The 19,290-nt window shown below is 39.2% G+C and overlaps 1 protein-coding gene across 2 annotated transcripts in view; it reads right to left on the bottom strand.

Moving 5' to 3' along the window:
- Positions 1–5,619: 5,619 nt before the first annotated feature.
- The window catches only part of Cbfb (core-binding factor subunit beta), a 46,599-nt gene continuing 32,928 nt past the window's right edge, over positions 5,620–19,290 (bottom strand). For both annotated transcript variants that reach the window (XM_028854302.2, XM_028854301.2), the window contains exon 6: positions 5,620–7,134. In XM_028854302.2, the coding sequence (XP_028710135.1) occupies positions 7,112–7,134 (23 nt within the window). In that variant the 3' untranslated portion in view covers positions 5,620–7,111. The remainder of the gene's footprint in view (positions 7,135–19,290) is intronic.

Here is a 19,290-nt window from a genome sequence, read left to right as displayed (position 1 = left end):
CCGGGTCTGTTTCAGAAGGTCATTAAGATTAATTTGTTATTACGTTTCATGCTTATATTCTGCATCCTATAACCCTGCCTATTTTGCCCGCCACATCTCCCATTTGGAAACCCCTATCCCTGAGCTGTATAAAAAACATTTCCTCACATCTAATGCTGACCTCTCGAAACCTGCCTTAGGGGGAGGTAGCCTGTGTGCAAGAATAAACTTGTTTTATTTACAAAAAAAAAAAAAAAAAAAAAAAAAGCTTTGAATAGCAAAAAAGCTCTTCCCAGAAGCAGAAGTAGTGAGTTCTAGGCTAGCCTGGTCTATATAGTGAATTTCAGGAAATCTAAGGTTACTTTGAGACCCTGTCTCAAAACAAAAACAAAGCCCCCAAACAAACCATCCACACCTACCTCACAGACCTGTTGGTGGGTCTGCACCTTTCTGAGTGTCTGGCTTGTATGAAAACACTTTGTATATAACTTCAAAATTACATGATAGAATTGGCAGGAATTACAGACTGCATGTAAGAGAAGAGGGGGAGTCAACTCTGGGATGGAGAGATGACCCAAGTTCAGTTCCCAGCACTCATGCCTGGCACCTCACAATCACTCCAGCTCCAGGGAATCTGATGTCCTCTCAGGCCTTCTCAGGCACACATCATACACCACACACACATATACACAAAATAAATCTTGAAAGAATAAACAACAGAATAAACATTCCATTTTCTAACTGAGGTAGATGCTGAATAGAGAGTCATTTAGGAAAGGAGCTGGAGGAGCTGTCAATGTACACCAATCTTTCTGGTAAAAAGAATGTGATAACTTTGAAAGCCAGATGTTGATGGGCTTAAAAGACAAAGGAGTTGCTGGGAGGCGTGGTGGCACACGCCTTTAATCCCGGCACTCAGGAGGCAGAGCCAGGCGGATCTCTGTGAGTTCAAGGCCAGCCTGGGCTACCAAGTGAGTTCCAGGAAAGGCGCAAAGCTACGCAGAGAAACGCTGTCTTGAAAAACCAAAAAAAAAAAAAAAAAAAAAAAAAAAAAAGACAAAGGAGTCTAAGGGCTTTCAATGACATTTCAGTTATGGACCAATAACAGTTACTTCCCTTTTTTCTGTTTTTTTGAGATAGGGTTTCTCAGGGTAGCACTGGCTGTCCTGGAACTAGAACTGTAGACCAGGCTGATCTTGAACTCGAGACATCTGTCTGCCTCTGCCTCTAGAGGGCAGGGATTAAAGACATACACCACCACCACCTGACCCTTTTATTCTTTTTCATGATAGTGCTCGTGATCCAACCCAGAGTCTTGTGCGTGCTAGACAAGTGTAATAGTTACACTCCCAGCCCAAAGTATTTAATAATTGAGAGTAACATGTGGTAGTTATTAGAGTTATTCACAAACATCCTGATTCTTCTAGGGAAAAATTAGGACTGCAATCCCCTCACTTAGGAAGGTGAGTGTTGCTGCTATGACAAGGGCTATAAAGTTGACTGTAACTCCATTTTGGTACCTTAGATGAATTTTGTCTTGATGAGGAAAGTGCCAGTAACTAACTGTAAGGGGGAACTTAAAAAAACAATCCCTGAGCGGGGCGGTGGTGGCGCAGGCCTTTAATCCCAGCACTCGGGAGGCAGAGGCAGGCAGATCTCTATGAGTTCGAGGCCAGCCTGGTCTTCGAAGCGAGTTCTAGGAAAGGCGCAAAACTACACAGAGAAACCCTGTCTCGAAAAACAAAAACAAAAAACAAAAAATCCCTGGAGGAAAAACAACTCAAGGACGAGGGCTCTTTGAAAGCTTGCCCGACCTCCCTTTTTGCTAGTTGAATATTTTGCCTTTTGTGACTATCTGCTTGCAGTTGTGGGAAAGGAATCTTGGGGACTTTCCAGCCAGGATGTGGTTTTCTTGCTTAAATATGGACTCCAGGAAAGGCTCATGGCTGCATTTGGGTTCAGAACACCCAGGTGTGGTCACCAGCTGAATGGTCTTCTCTGGTGGGAGCCCTGAAACACTGCGATTACCTTAGTCCAATAAAAACAGAAGATAGTGTCCACTTTAAGTATTTCCAAATCCCTTTTTTATGATACCATCTCCTTTCTTGTTCTGTCTCAATGGCGGGCAGTGTTCAATTCTGCTCTATAAGGCTAGACATACCACTGATATTTAGCTCAAAAATTTCAAGCTGTTAGCTTTTAAAAAACTAGATCTTAACCACTGAGCCATCTCCCAGCCCCATTTTTTGGTATGTCTTAAGATTAACACAATGCACTTTCCCCCTTAGCTCTAAGTTTTTATACCCACCTGGTTACCCTACGACTAAGGAGAACAAATGTTTCTGGCCTTCATCTTTTCAGTCAACGAAGGAAGTTTCTCAAGCACTCATCCTACAAACCTCCCAACTGCAGTGACTTCCTGTCCTCTCCTAAGCAGCAGTCCAAACGTCTTCTAGGTAGTTGACACAATCAGCCCAGCATTGCTTGTATCTCACCCAGGCCTCTGCAGCCCCTTCCAAATCTATGCTGTAGGCCTTATTTGATGTTCTTTCAAGCTTGCTAAGCTACTCACTAGCTGGCTACCTGCACTCTCAGTATTTTCTCCGGTTGATGTCAGATGTCTCCTCGGATTAGGTTATTCTGATTATTCAGAACAGATACACCGAACTGTCAATGTTTCCTAGAGAATTTAAAGGCTGCTACTGCTTTGAGGATAGACTAGGTTTCTTGAGGGCAGAGATGATGTCTATTTAGGGCACTCAATTTCTATTTATTATATCTCCCAAGTTATCCTAAATGATTAATAGTTTTTTTTAAAGTTTATTTTATGTGTATAACTGTCTTGCTTGCATGTATGTATGTGCATGCCTGCTGCCCATGGAGTTCAGAAAATGATGTTGTATTTCCTGCAACTGGAGTTAGAGATGGTTGTTGAGACACCATGTAGACACTGGGAACCAAACCTTGGCCCCTGCAAGAGCAACAAGTGCTTTTAACTGCTGAGCTATCTTTCCAGCCGATATATTTTGGTTTAATTTAAAAGCCCAATAGTATGGCTTCAACATTTGTTATTAAAATTTCCATTTTATAATTCATTACCCATTTATCTTGATACTGATGACAGCAATATAAGCAATTTAAAATTTCCTGGTAGTGTGCTGGAGAGATGGCTCAGCCGTTAGAGGGTAGACTCAAAACCAAATATATAAAATATAAAATTTCCTGGTAACTATGTTAGGTCCAATGAACCTCCCCCCCCCCCCACACACACGGCAGTGCTGGAAGCTTGGCTTACACAGGATTGTTACTGGGTAAACAAAGGTATGAACTCTGGGTTGGTTTGTTTTGTTTTTTGAGACAGGGTTTCTCTGTGTAGTTTTGGAGCCTGTCCTGGATCTTGCTCTGTAGACCAGGCTGGCCTGGAACTCACAGAGATTCCCCTGGCTCTGTCTCCCGAGTGCTGGGATTAAAGGCGTAATTAAAGGATTAAATTACCACCGGCCAGTAAACTCTGGGTTTATGAGGAGCCTCCTTTAAAAGAGGGGAAACCTCTCTTGGTCCTGCCCCAAAGATCAACTGCCCCAGGCAAGGGCATCTAATGCTGGTCAATCCTCAAACAGCTCAAAGACTGGTCCCCCCAACAAACCAAAATCTGCTTCCTTTCCCCATTTTGCTCTTCTGTCCCCACACCTGAGACAGCCTTGGCAGTTTGATCCCCAATAAACTTTTCTCTCACGGAGTGGTCTGGCCCTGTCCACCACGCCCTTGCTTATAGTCAGCATTTAAAATTGTTTTATGTCCCCCCCATCCCCACCTCAATAGGTCTCATTATGTAGCCCAGACTGGCCTTGAATTCATAATCCTCTTGCTTTAGTCTTCCTGATGCTGGCCCAAAACTCCTTAATGGTGCCAATTCAGTATTTAAGGTGTTTTTGTCATTTGTATGAAATCTGGTAGTGAGCAAATTTGTAAATATGTTCATTATAGATAAAACTTATGGAATGCTCCTAAAGTAAAAAGCTTAATTTTCTGGTGTAAATAGACCTGCTCTAGGAATGTTGGATTTAATATTCACATACTAATATGTATTATTTCTAAAACTAGCCTGGAAGACGGTACTAATTTAGATGTATGTTTGTTTATTTTGTCGAGAGGTCATTCTTTTATGGTCACACCTCAGAATATGGATAAACCTATGAAATTTTGTTGTTGCTGGGGCCAGGGGTTGTCCCAAGATCTGGTCTCATTCTATAGTATAAATCCATGGTGATCCTCATTTATTATATTTGTGGGTGTTTTGTCTACATGTATGTCTACGTGCCACATTGGTGTCTAGTGTCTAAGGAGGCTACATGAGGGTATTAGATTCCCTGGAACTGGAGTCATAGAGTTGTCATGTAGGTGCTGGGAACTGAACAAGAGTAGCCAGTAACCTTAACCACTGAACCATCTCTCACCCCCCCCTTTTTTTAAAAAAAGAAATGTTTTGTTTTTTTTTTTAAATTTTAGATAATAAGTATCTGCGTGTACTTGCTCATGCACATGTATACTGTGTTCACAGAGGCCAGAAAAGGGACTGGATCCCTTTTCTGAGACGATTGTGAGTTGACTACTCCGGGTGCTAGGAATCAAACTTAAAGCAGCAATGGCTCTTAACCTGAGTCATCTCTCCAGCCCATTTTGGTTTATTGAGACTATACAGCCCAGGCCTTGAACTCTGTAGTAGCCAAGGATGACCTTGAATTTCTGATCTTCTTGCTCCCTCTTCCCACTCAACTTCCATCAGACTTTTTGAAAACCACATCATACACTGGAAAATTATTGTACATTGTGATTTAAAGGGAGGTCTCTCTGGAACTAGAAGATATGACCACTAGATGGCACTGTTGTTGCTTTCCTTAAAAAATAAATTAATTGGATCATAAGAATTGTAGCTCGAAGGATAGAAATTATCACATTATATCAATAAACAGCCAAGACTTTGTTTTCACTACACAAAATTTTAATGTGAAACTAAATTAAACATACAAATATACAGTAAAGCTAATGGTAAAAGCAACCTGGTAGCTTAAGGCAAGTTTTAATGGAGAGGAATTTAGAAACGATGATGCAATGATGTAATTTTAAATATAGATTATGAAAAAATATGAAATTGCATCAATAACTTAAAGTAATTTTCAAAGCCTGCACTACTGGAGAAAAGGGGTTTATGATCTTAATGCCAGCATTAAGACAGACAGAAGCAGTGCCAAGCTAATAAAAAAAAAATTCACTATTTACAGAAAGATGGCAACAACAAAATTTAATACCATGTGATCTTATTTACTGGTGGACTGAAAGCTCTTGGCTAGAAGCAGAGAAAATGTACCACCAACATGTTATTTTAAAAAATAAAATTAAGTGCAGAGGTCAAAACGAAGGAGCTGTGTGATTAAAGTAACCTTAAAACACCCCTGTAAGGATCACTTTAAAAAGATAATTCCCCCAGAGGAATTAGGGCACTGAGAGTGTAAACATGTGAGCTGTACAACACCAAATACCAACCAAATTCATTCATAGTACTTAGTTATACAAAGCCAGCATGATCTTTTGTAACACATTGTTTATAATAATTAAAACACAATCCTTACCATGCACAACTTCAAATATATAACAAATATTTTTATTTTGAGATACAGGGTATTTGTTTATGAATTATAAGACTTATATACAATGAAAGACACACCTCCACAATCAAGTATCTTTATATGCTTTTTAAATGCAATGACCTTATTCAGACTTTTCTGAATTGACCATGTCAGTTTTTAAAATTCTCTAAAATAATGCCATTTTATGATAAAATACATTTTTGCAAAAATTCAGAAATGTAGTAACATTTAATGAATATGACCAAGAAAAGTATCTGTAAGCATGTGCCAAATGACTTAGCACTTTTTTCCAGTTTTATATTTAAAAAAATTGCAATTTGACACTAAGCCTATTTAAAAAATATTGTTACACCAATTCATCTCAAAATGCACTATATTAAGTCCTTTTGCAAAATACCATCATATATAACTGTGAATGTTTTGCCCAGAATTAATGGAAGAAAATGTATCTTCTGCACAGTTGAACATATTCTAAGACTAATCTTCATCACCCAGTATTATTTCTACAAAAGCATGCAATACAAAATACACATGAAAGCAGCTATCTTAAACATGATTTTAATACAATTTACCTTTGTAGCTGATTCATCACTGCCTCCAGTTTAATATGCTGTTACATACAAGAAGTTCCAGTATCCCTTTTCTGATTGACTTAAAAAAAAAAAAAAATCCCTGAATAAAACAGAAGCCAGTCTGTGACTTCTCTGGGCATTTCTGTAGAACATTATCGACTAGGGAGAATACACCTCTACCCAAACTCATAATTATAGATTACAACCTGAAACAGATCTGAGACAAATAAAAATACTAATTTAAAATTTTTATGTTTAAAAGGGCAAGAAAGGGTATTAGTATTTAAAAGGATACTGTTACTTTAACAACTGTAAACTTTTGTTTTAGGAGGCTGTGGCAGACAGCTCTATGCTGCTAGGTTTTTAGCTTGTAAAAAATGCAAACACATCTTCATTTTTAGAATAATGTAGAATACAAAAAACAAAATGATATGGAGAAAACAAACACAAACAAAGAATGCTTATCTAGAAGGAAAGCTGTAGAACCAACTTGTCTGAAAGTACAAAATAATTTTAAGCAACTGCTGAAGAAAACCCTGATACAAATTTCAATTTCTTATCTTGTTTTTTAATGACATGAGCTTTTTTAAAATTAAAATGGAGAAAGTAGAGACTTTCAACCCAACTAAAATAATGCCAACAATATAAGCTTGCATAGAAAAAAATTCCAAATTATTACTGGCTACATGTTTTAAAAATCAGAAATGCAGGTATTATAGTGCAAAACCATGGCAGCTGATGATGCCTTTTACTGCCTCAGGTCATAAAATAGACTGTAGTACCTCCAGTTATCACAGTTTCTGGTCGCACAATGAGTTATTTATACCAACTAGAAGCAGTGTGTATGTAGAGATGGGCCGCACATATTAACGAAGCTTGAGATCATCACCACCACCTAAATTGGAACCAGGACTAGGGTCTTGTTGTCTTCTTGCCTGCAATGACAAAATTATAATATGAAGTCAAGAATGTGATTTGAAAACTTAAATGATACATATATAAGATATTCAGACACAGTGTTACATAAGAAATGGTCATACAATTAAGACTATATATGATCATTTTATAATACTCAATAATTATTTTATATTCAAAAGGATATTGTAAGTATATACTACATATAAAAGAAAAAAATCTATGGTTTAATTTTTAGAATCAGAGGCTTAACTTTACTAAACTAATATACACTAATCATCTTAGAAGCAAACTTTCCCTTTTAGTAATAACTGACACTTAATAAGCAACAATTATATGCTAGGCATTGTCTTAAGTACGCCCCAAGAATGAACTAAATAGTTACCAACAACCTACAATAGGTACCATTATTTTTCCTAATTCTATAGAGAAATTGAGTGGCTGGGCTGTGGTGGTGTACACTTTTAATCCCAGTACTCTAGAAGAGGCAGGGATATCTGTGATTGAGGACAGCCAGGACTGTTATACAGAGAAACCCCATCTCAAAAAACTAAAAACTAAAGAAAAGAAAAAAGAAAAAAAAGAAACCGAGTCACAGAAACATATATGCATTATTTACTAATTAACTGAAAAACAAGACAATGAATTTAATTTCTGCTAAATGAATTTTAACTAGAAATCTCAAGAAATGAAATAAATAAAATTAAAAAGAGTGCCATTTGTTGGGCAGTGGTAGCACACGCCTTTAATCCCAGCACTCAGGAGGCAGAGGCAGGCAAGTTCAAGGACAGCCAGGGGTATATAGAGAAAACCTGTGTGTGTGTGTGTGTGTGTGTGTGTGTGTGTGTGTGTGTGTGTGTGTGAGAAACAACAAAAAAAAAACACCGATCAAATCCAAAGATTATACTGTTCACAAAGTACTGTATTGGTAGGTTAGTGATTTATAAATATATAATTCAGATTGATTTTCCTTAGTGTTTCTTCATTGCTCAGCCCCTTTCTGATCTTTATTGACTGAAACCAGATTCCTAAATCAGTCTCTGTGTGTCTGCAGAATTGACTGGTCTTTACAGCACACTTAACATTGATTATGTGTGGGGCATAAATTGGCTTTCTGGTGCATGGGCACCTTCTAAGTTTTTAATCTCAGATTGAGTATTCTAACTGAAAAAGGGTATGCTAAACTGAGCTGTGAGAAGTCGGCTGACAAAAATGGCTTAAATACATCTGCTAGAGGAGTTACTGCTAAATTTTATTTTGTTTAGAGGTAAATAAGGCAAATTGTCTTTTTGTTGTGGTTAATTTGGCTTTTGGGTTGTTTCCTTTTTTTTTTTTTTTTTTTTTGGGCACAGTGTCTCCTGGTTGTCCTGGAACTTGCTGGGTAGCCCAGACTGGCCCCAGAACTGCCTGCCCTGCTTCTAGATGCCATTACACCAGGTAGTTGTAGAAACACTGTTCTTAATTGATGATGTAGCTCTGGATTGTCTAACGCAACCCAACCTTAGGGCTGGTTATAAACCTACCTTAGGGCTGATTGTGGCCCATTTGTAGAATGCATTCTTAGTGTGCACAGGGCCCTGGCTTTGATGCCTAGTGCTAAAAAAATAAAATTTGAGCTTGCAGTATAAATGAGACTTGAGCCTTTATTTGGAAGGTCAGGAATGTTCTTTCTCTAATAACTGTTTTTGAAACAAGATCTCTTTTGCTCAGGTGACTGGCCTTATAATCTTGACCTTCCTGCTTCAGCCTTCCAGGTACTAGAATCTAATTCTGTGTGTCATTATGCTCAGCCTAAGTAAGATCTCCAGTTAAATGTAGTTTTTTGTTAAGTTTGGTTTTTTTTTTTAATAATTTATTTTTCTTTTATGTTCACTGGTGTTTTTTGCCTGCACGTATGTCTAAGTGAAGGTGTCAGATCCCCTGTAATGGGAGTTAAAATCAGTTGAAAGCTGCCATGTGGGTGCTGGGAATTGCTCTTAACCTCTAAGCCATCTCTCCAGCCTCTGTTAAATTTGTTTTAAAAAATGACATAGATGACAGAAAAATTGATGCTTTAGTACACAATTCCAGAAAATTAAGCTAAATAAATCACAGAGGTAATTGTAATTAGTCCCAATTGCTAGCATATAACAGAATTAACTAAGAAGAAAGTGGAAGTGAAACATGGTGGCTTGGTCTAGACAGAAAGTGACAGAGATAGAAGTGTTCAAATTAACAACATCTTTAAAGATGAACCATCAGAATTTGTTACTGGGTATGGGGGAAAAGACACGTTAAAGGTAACCCAAAGTTTTCTGCCTAAACTACTGGCAAAATGGAGTTGCCATTATCTAACAATGGAAAACTTATATTGAAGGAACCAGGTTCTGGTTATAAATAGATGTTTGTACTTAGCCAACATTTGGAAGGATTGAAAAAGCTTTAAAGTACATTAAGATCTGTGCAAGATTCTAGAGAATACTGCCACGTGGGGAGGCTAGTGAGATGTCTCAATGATTAAAGGCACTTTCTGCCAAGCCTGACTACCTGAGCTTAGTGATCCATGTTTATTGCTCTTCCAGATGACTGTGTTCAGGGCCTAAGACCCATGCCAGGCAGCTCACACCATCTGTAACTCTATCTTCAGGAGATCTGACTCCCTCTCCTGGCTTCCATAAGCACCTGCACGTACAACATCCACACATATACAATATTAAATATAATAAAAAGTAAATATTTATTTTTAAAGTTGTACATGGCCGAAAGGGGCACCATATTATATATTGCCAGAGTGTCATACATTATATTTTACTTGATAGATGTTTTCTTTTCTTTCCTTTTTTTAAAAGTAAATCTTTATTTATTATGTACAGTGTTCTGCCTGAATGTATGCTTGGATGCCGGAAGAGGGCACCAGATCTCATTATAGATGGTTGTGAGCTACCACGTGGATGCTGGGAATTGAACTCAGGACCTCTAAGAAGAGCAGCCAGTGCTCTTAACCTGAGCCATCTCTCCAGCCCTGATAGATATTTTCTATTAAGTAATTTGTCATAGGTAATTTAAATAGGATGTTCATTCTTTAGTAAACCTTGAAATGCTCAGTGTTTATAATTATTGTTTCTTAATTGTTAAATACTGTTATAAAGATACTTAAATATGTTATAAGTTGCACTTTTTTGTTTGTTTTTTTGGTGTCAGGGTTTCTCTGTGTAGCCCTAGCTGTCCTAACTCTCTCTGTGTAGACCATGCTGGCCTTAAATTCACAGAGATCCACCTGCCTCCCGAATGCTGGGATTAAAGGCGTGTGCCACCACGGCCTGGCTTATTTTCAAATTTTATTAATGATAATGGAATGATTTAAAATGGGTGACAGTCACCAACAGCTGAGGGACACTTGTCTAAAGCATCTCATGTTTTAGTAGAAAGCATGGAGAACAAAGAGTAAAGAAAAGTAACTTCCTTGGCTTGTGCTCTGAGTTTCTATTTACCTGTGAGAAAGGGACTAAGGAGACATGATAAGGCCCTGTGCAGGAGTGAATGGTAGGACTAAGAACAAGGAGCTGGAACAGAGAAGAGTGAGAGCTCTGGGAGATGGAGGGAAGATGGACAGGCTGTCTGAAGGAGACAGAAACAGACTTAGCTCCTGTGACTAGCTTCCACAGAGAGGACTCTGAGAAGTTATGCTACTAACTTTGGCTGTCTTTCTTTTTGTTAATAGGGTCTCACTATGTAGACCTGGCTGGCCTCAAACTCACAGGGAGCTCACCTACCTCTGCCTCCTAAGTTAATTTTGGCCATTTCTAATGTAGGTTGGCTGTTTTAGAGGAAACTCTTCTATGGGTAGTAAGCTACACTAGATAATGACAAAGAAGTCCTCCCTGAACTCACTCTTAGCATCAAGTTCATAGTTTGTTCTTAAATTAATCTAGATATCTCATTACAGACCTCTTACTACCTATTCTTCCTAGAACTTTTTTGGTACAACATCATTCAGAAATATAGCACATCTAGTTTCTAGGAGGTCACTGCAAGATGAATGTAAAAGAGTGACAATGTAGTCACTAGTCAAAACTTGGAGAAACAGCCAAGAGCAGGGTTTATTTGTTAAGTAAGTCAAAGGTTTTGGTTGACTGCTATTATTTTTAATTAGTCAGTAAACAAACGTGGAAAACTATTCATAGAAAAACGCTTTAATAATTGAAAATAGCTATAATTCACCGAGTATGTACTATATATAAATAATATCCTTCTCATACCCACTTTATATTTGATACTTGGCTAAAAGTATAAGAGATCTGACTTAACTCTCATTATACAGATGATAAGCCTGCAACCAAGGATCAGTGATGGCTAGACACTCATAGGGCAAGTAAATCTAGAAAATTTTAATTACACTATCCCTAGCCACTGCTATTTTTTCCTATTGCTAAGGCTCACAGATACAAAGCAGAAGTTTTTTTTTTTTTTTTTTTTTTTTTTGGTTTTTCGAGACAAGGTTTCTCTGTGTAGCTTTGCGCCTTTCCTGGAACTCACTTGGTAGCCCAGGCTGGCCTCGAACTCACAGAGATCCGCCTGCCTCTGCCTCCCGAGTGCTGGGATTAAAGGCGTGCGCCACCACCGCCCGGCCTCAAAGCAGAAGTTTAAAGTTCCTGACTTGGATGCACTTCGCCCTAACTCATTAAAAGGGAAAAACTAGGCCAGAGACACGGCTCCATGGGGAAAGGCACTTGTCAACAAGGCTGAGGTCAACCCCTGGGATCCACATGGTGGAAACAGAGAACCAATTCCTACAAGTTGTCCTCTGACGGCCACATTTGCACCATAGTGTGCAAATACCGGACACTGATTTTTTTCTTATACAAAAATGAGTATTTTGTACAAAGTTAAATGTGCTGTTAATGCAAACATTGAGGAATTTAAAATACATAGAGGCTGAGATATTCTTTTTACTTGGACTACACAGACTCCAAAATCATGCATAACACAAGTCCAAAAAACCACATAAAGCACTGGGCAGTGGTGGCACAGGCCTTTAATCCCAGCATTCAGGAGGCAGAGGTAGGTGGATCTCTGTGAGTTCGAGGCCAGCCTGGTCTACAGAGTGAGTTCCAGGATATCCAGGACTGTTATATACCTTGTCTCAAAAAACAAACAAACAAACAAACAAACACAACACACACACACCCACATAAAGCTTTTGCTTGTTTGATTTCCAAGTGGTTTCCAATCAAAATTTTCCTGGTTTGCTGAGAATTGAACTTTAAGAGGTAGAATATTCAGTAATTATTAATCCATTCCATGATATTAAAGTAGCTTTTTGCTAACACTTTTTATAATCTAACCAGAAGAAAGCATTTTCTAGACAATGCTAGGAAAAAAAAAAAACTGTTGTAGTGCCCTGTAGCTGAATTATGTGCTAATAGTGTTCTATTAGCTTAGGTTAAGTGGACAATCAAACAAAAAGCAGTCTCTAGCAATAGAAAATACATCAACCGCTACTAGACAGAGAAAGGAGGCATTTTTTTCAATTCATCTATTACCAAAACACTTCCCAGACTATGCAAAGCTTAACTGCTACCTCTATAGCCAGCAGAACCAGGCAAAGTTCAATTTTTTTGGTTGTTTGGGAACTTACTGACCATCACCACCACCAAAAAGCCACAATCTAAAAGTCTGGCAAAATATCTTTGTGTTTCAGTCTAAAATTAGAGTAAGCCTACTTAACTGGCATCCCAGACACATTGTGAGCCAAATACTAGATTCCATGAGCCTCCATTCAAAGCACAGATACTAAAGGACAAGGAGAACAAGCAACTTTTGAACTGTCAGTGAAAAAGCAACTAGAGACAGAACTGGCTTGAACCAGGTGTTTATTACCAACTGTTGTAATCTGAATGAGCATGGTCCCCCAAAGGGTACTACTGTCTAAATACCTGGTCTCCAGTTGATAACTGGGATGATTAGGAGGTGTGGCCTTGCTGGAGGAAGTATGTCACTGGGGTAGGCTTTAAGGTTTCAAAAGACTCCTGCCATTTTTGAGTTGGTTCTCTCTGCTTCCTGGTTCCTGCAACTACACCTTTGTTCTGCCTTTGAAACCTTAAGGTCAATGAAACACTCTCTTTTGTAAGTTGCTTGGTCACGGCAAGTCATAGAAAAGTATGCTCATTCTACACACCAAAGGTCTTCAATTAATCTATATCTTCTGAGTTCCCTGAAAACACTCTCTAGGAACCCCAGAGGAAGACCAATAATCTCTACTCTTGCTTTGACTCAGCAACCTTTTCCTCTTTTATGTACTGGGGTGCAATGCAACATATCAAATGAAAAAGGTGTTTACTGTTTTAAAAGTAGCCTATTTACCACAGGCTATCATGGCAATATACCTATAATGCCAGCATTTTGGAGGCTAAGGCAGAGGATCAAATGTTTGAGACCAACTTGGGCAACACAGTGTTACTCCCACTCAGTAAAACAAAACAAAGAAAGCCTATATGCCAGTACATACAGATAACAAATTAAATAATCTTCTGTTTTTATTATTTAGTTTTATGCTAAGAGCAATTTTTCTATTTTTTAAAATTTACTTTTGATTTATGTTCTGTGTGTCTGTACACATACATGCATGTTGGTTCCTCGGGAGGCCAAAAGGTGGCGCCAGAGCCCCTGCAGCTGGAGTTAAGAGATGGGTGTGAGCCCTCTGACTCCCAATGAAGCTACTGAAAACCAAATTCTAGTCCTCTGCAGGAACAGTAAACATTCTTAACTGCTGAGCCATCTCCCCAGGCCCCTAAAATCAAATTTTCTTCCTTCCTAAATAAGGAACAGATGCATGTGATACCAGTCTCATAAAGTACTAAAGATATATAGTCAAAGTTAAGCCTTCCATTTAGAAAAAAATTATTTTAAATTATGTGTACCTGTGTGTGTCTTTGTGTGAGTCTGTGGACATTAATGCAGGTGCCCAGGAAGGTCAGAGGCATGGGATCCCAATGGCTCTGGAGTTAAGAGGCAGTTGACATGAGCAGCTAGCATGGGTGCTGAGAATCAAACTCTGTAAGAACAGTTAGCATTCTTAATCGCTGAGCCATCTCGTTCCAGATTCCCTATGACTTATTTATGAGTATATATCTGTGTGTGGGTACATGCATGTATGTGCAGGTATCCATGGAAGCCAGAACATGTCAGATACCCAGGAGCTAGAGGTTGTTGGAAACTGGATTTGGGTCCTCTGCAAGAGCAATCTGAGCTTTAATACTGAGCCATCTTTCCAGCCCCAATACCATCCATTTTGCCACCCATCCCTCATACCTGGTTTCCAGTTTCAGTTTCTTATGTCACCTACTACTCACATTCAAACAAACATATTCATCTTAAAAATACATATAGGATAAGATATTAGACATAATATTGTGTACTGTTAGTATCTCATTTTTTTGGGGGGGGGGTTTCGAGACAGGGTTTCTCTGTGTAGCTTTGCACCTTTCCTGGGACTCACTTGGTAGTCCAGGCTGGCCTCGAACTCATAGAGATCCGCCTGCCTCTGCCTCCCGAGTGCTGGGATTAAAGGCGTGCGCCACCACCGCCCGGCTAGTATCTCATTTTATTTTAAGATTATTTAACGATATTTGGTTAAGGCTACTAAAATAAATCTTTTTGCCAGTTCATTTATCATTTGCCAAGTCAATTAAAAGGCAGACAAAATACTGTACTAGTGAAAGCCTTGTCCTAAAAAGACAGAAAAAAGCTAGGCAGTTGTGATGCACACACCTTTAATCCCAGCACCCAGGAGGCAGAAGCAGGTGGATCTCTATGAGTTCGAGGCCAGCCTGGTCTACAGAGTGAGTTTTATTTTAGGACAGCCAGGGCTACACAGAGAAACCCTGTTTCAAAAAACAAACAAATAAAACAAACGGCAGGAAAATAAGAAATGTTAAATCCTACCATGAAAAATGGATAGAAAACTCAACATTTTACAGGTGTCAAACTGGAAGCATGTACAAGAAGTCTTATGCAAGGAATTTCATATAAAGACAACAGTGAAAACTGAAAAGCCTTAAGCCACCAACCACTTGAAGTTCTGCTTCCAACCAACAGAAGGATAACTTTAGTATTAAATGTTCACGAGCAGTATCATTACGACTTCAGTATGGCAGGGCTAGAGATTTCAGAGGTTATTCAAACAGTGGTGGACACCCCTAAGCTGCACTGCTGCCAAAAACCTCAGGCTTCAGAGATCATTACTCAGTGCCACCCACGAGTTACCACTGTTCCCTGGCCCTCGTTTCCAGTCAGGCACCAGGACCACCCACTAGAACCAATATTATTCTTTTCTGCCTCAGCCTTTCTTTTCCAGGGAAAATGATTTCTAATGTCGCCTGGCAGACTTTATTTTTCAGCTTAATCATCTTTATTTCCTATTGCTAGACTATATTTCTGCAGACGCCTGGGTTAAAAGACTATGGCTTAATTCCTTGCTTTTTATTATACTAGCAAACTATTTGAAAGACAGTATACCAATTTTTCTGTGAGTTTTGTTTTTACAAAGTGTTATAAGAATGAGTTAGATGATTATTATGCTATGTGGATTAAGTTGGCCTCAAACTGCAGAGATCCATCTATCTGTCCCTCTGCCTTCAGAGTGGATAACCACACCCAGCCCCAAAGATGTTTAAATTATAGGGAGGAAATGCTTTCTTCAGGGTTTTTGTTTTTGTTTTTGTGGGGGGAGGGGTGTTAAAGACAAGGTTTCTCTGTGTAACAGTCCTGACTGTCCTGGAACTCACTTTTGTAGATTAGGCTGGCCTCACACTCAGAGAGATCTACCTGCCCCTGTCTCCCAAGTGCTGGGAAAGAGGTAAATAGTCAAGAAAGCAAGCTATTGGAAAGTACTCATAGGTAAGACAAGAAGACAGGGAAAAAGAGCAAAATACACACAATGTACTGCAAGACACACAGACCATAAACTCCTCCTCGGTTGTCAGTGTGTACTCTGGAGACAGACTCCAGTCCACTGTTTTTAGATGACAGCTCTCTAAAATGAACTAGACTTCAAATTATTGCTGTAAGGACTAGAGCAGTGGTTCTCAACCCTCGTAATGCAGTGACCCTTTAATACAATTCCTCATAAAATTATTTTCACTGATACTTCATAGCTGTAATTTTGCTGTTATTAATCATAATTTAAATATCTGATAAGCAGGATATCTGATATTCCACCCCTATGAAAGGACTTTCCACCCTCAAAGGGGTCGAGGCCAACAGTTGAGAACTGCTGGACTAGTGGATCTTAAATCTCTTAAATCATTGATGAAAATTAACCGTTTTCTCTGTCTTCTAGGTTGCAATGCTTTAGTGCCAAATACACTTTAGAGAACTAAAAGGATGCTCTATCAGCCAGACAATTCAATTAACTGGAGCCAACACCAGGCAGAGCTTTTAGCACTAAGGAAGCACTTTAGAGCTATTATTCCGGTTGACACATGAGGCCTGAGTACCACATTAGTGTTTTATAAGTGTTTCTCATTGAATTGTGACAATTTCTGTAATAAAACTGGAGCTTGAGAGAGACTGGCAAGTGACTGAACAGGAATGTGAACTGGGCCTGACTACAAAGCCCAGGCTCTCAATTGCTGATGATAACAGGATATTCTATCTGAATGACACATTATTTGACACCTCTGTCAACAGGTTTTACTTTTGTGCACAGCCCATCATAAAAACACCAAAATATTTTCAAGTGGCAACACTGTAAATTAGGAAAAATACCAAGCTATTTAAAATAGAAAATTTGTGTTGGGCACAGTGGCATACATTTAATCCCAGCACTAGGAGATTCTCTGGCAAGAGGGTCTAGTCCAGGGCTACACAGTGAGACATGCCATAAACAAACACTTTATACAATAACTGAACTCAAGAAATATAAGAAAGCTTCCTAAGTAACTAACTGTCCCATTAATTCTTAGCTATTTCTGCAGAAAGACTGACCACACTCTGTCTTGGCAAGCTCCAATACTCATTCATTCCTCTGCACAGTCTTCCTGCCGGGAAAGCCAAGTATATTCTGTGAAGTTCCCAAGCAGAAACTTAAACGCCCTCTCTTCTGCACTGTGTTCTTTTGAACTGTTTTTATGTAAGGTAAGTAAGACACTGCAATTACCGGTTTTTACACCCACTTTCTGCCAAGACTGAAAGATGTGCAAAGGTATGTGTCTACTGAAGAGTCCAGCACAACAAAGGCTACTATTTAACCAATTAACATAAATCAATAAATTTAAGTAAGTATCTTTATTAAAATCTTTGCAGAAGCCAGGGGTGGTGGTGGTGGTGGTGGTGGTGGGTGGTGGTGGTGGTGGTGGTGGTGGTGGTGGTGGTGGTGGTGGTGCACACCTTTAGTCCTAGACCCTGGAGGCAGAGGTAGTACAAGTAGATCTCTGTGAGTTTGAGGCCAGCTTGGTCTATATAGTGAGTTCCAGAACAGCCAGGACTACATAGAGAGACACCGTGATGAAAACCAAATCAAACCAAAAACAACAACAAAGCCCACAGCTCTCAGACAGGTAGAATAGAACTGTTCATTCTTTTTTTTTTTTTAAATCTTGAGACAGGGTTTCTCTGTGAAAAAGCCCTGGCTGCCCTGGAACTCACTCTATAGACCAGGATGGCCTCGAACTCAGAGAGACCCACCTGCCTCTGCCTCCCAAGCGCTGGGACTAACGGGGTGCTCCAAAACCACCCGGCTCATTTTGTAAGTAAACACAATGTATAAACATTGTGGTAGATAACTCAGGGGACATAAAGAATAAGAGTTTCATTTTATGGGATCTCAAGGAAGGGAAGGACAGATACAAATTTAGAGTTGTTTCAACATCTGGCCCAATAAATACTTCAACAGAAATAAGAAGGTGGCTGGGAGTGGCAGCACATGCTTCTACTCCTAGCACTTAGGAGCTGGAGTCAGGAGGATCAATAATTCAACTGATTCTCTTTATACCATGAGCTCATCTAGCTTGTGCTAGAAGAGACCCTGTCTAAAAAACAAACAAACCCCACAGCAAACGCACCACAAAAGGGAAAGTAAGACAAGAGGGGCAAGAGGAGGATGAAAAGTGGTTCAAGGCAAGAGGGAGGCAGAAGAGAAAATAAGGGAGGAAGTCATTAAGTGCTGTGGAAACACTCGAGGAGGGTCTGACATCACTTAAGCTGCACCTTGATGATGGGTAGAAAAGGACATCTCACAAGCAAAATGGTAAGAAATGTAAGAAAATCAAGAACTGTATGCTGGGTGGTGGTGGTGCATGCCTTTGATGCCAGCACTCAGGAGGCAGAGGCAGGCAGATCTCTGAGTTCGAGGCCAGCCAGGGCTACATACAGAAACTCTGTCTCAACAAAAACAACAACAAAAACAACAACAAAAAAGAATCGTAAAAGCTTCAAACACATACACAAAACAAAACAATCCCAAGTATTCGTGTGTGTGTGTGTGTGTGTGTGTGTGTGTGTGTGTGTGTGTATTTGTATTGGTGTGTTTATCTCTATACTCTCCTAGCTAAAATTTCTAGCGATAGACTGACTCATCTACTGTCAGTCCTTTAGGTAAATTAACCCATCAACAAAGGAATCATAGAGTGAGTTCTTGACAGCCAGAGATACACAGTGAGACTTTCATCTCGAAAAAGCAGAAACAGAATTAAATTGTGTTAAATTACTTATAGCATCTTAGCCACTTTTATGAACATCAGTAGTGTTAAGTACACTCATGTTGATGTGCAACAAATGTCTAGAACATTTTTATCTTGCAAAACTTAAACTCTATACCTATTAAAACAGCCACTCCTCATCTTCCTGGCAATATTCATTTAATTTGTGTTTACAAGTCTGACTACCTTAAGTAATAACAGTGACTTTAAAAAATGTATTATGTGTATGGGTGTTCTGCATCCATGGATGTGTATCACTATTGTGCCTGATGCTCTCAGGGTTACAGATGGTTGTGAGCTGTCACAGGAGTCCTGGAAATTGAACCTAGGTCCTCGGGAAGAATAACCAGTGCTCTTAAGTGCTGAGCCATCCCTCTAGCCCTCCTTTCCTTCCTATATACATCTTTGTGTCTCAGTTACTAGTGTCACAGGAGGGCCACCAAGCCCCTTAGACTTTTAGGTAGTTGCAGGTAACCCAAATTGCTTAGTCCATCTTGT

The sequence above is a fragment of the Peromyscus leucopus genome, chromosome 5, assembly GCF_004664715.2.
Source record: "Peromyscus leucopus breed LL Stock chromosome 5, UCI_PerLeu_2.1, whole genome shotgun sequence".
NCBI classification, from domain to species: domain Eukaryota; kingdom Metazoa; phylum Chordata; class Mammalia; order Rodentia; family Cricetidae; genus Peromyscus; species Peromyscus leucopus.
This window is presented reverse-complemented; position numbering and strand designations above follow the sequence as displayed.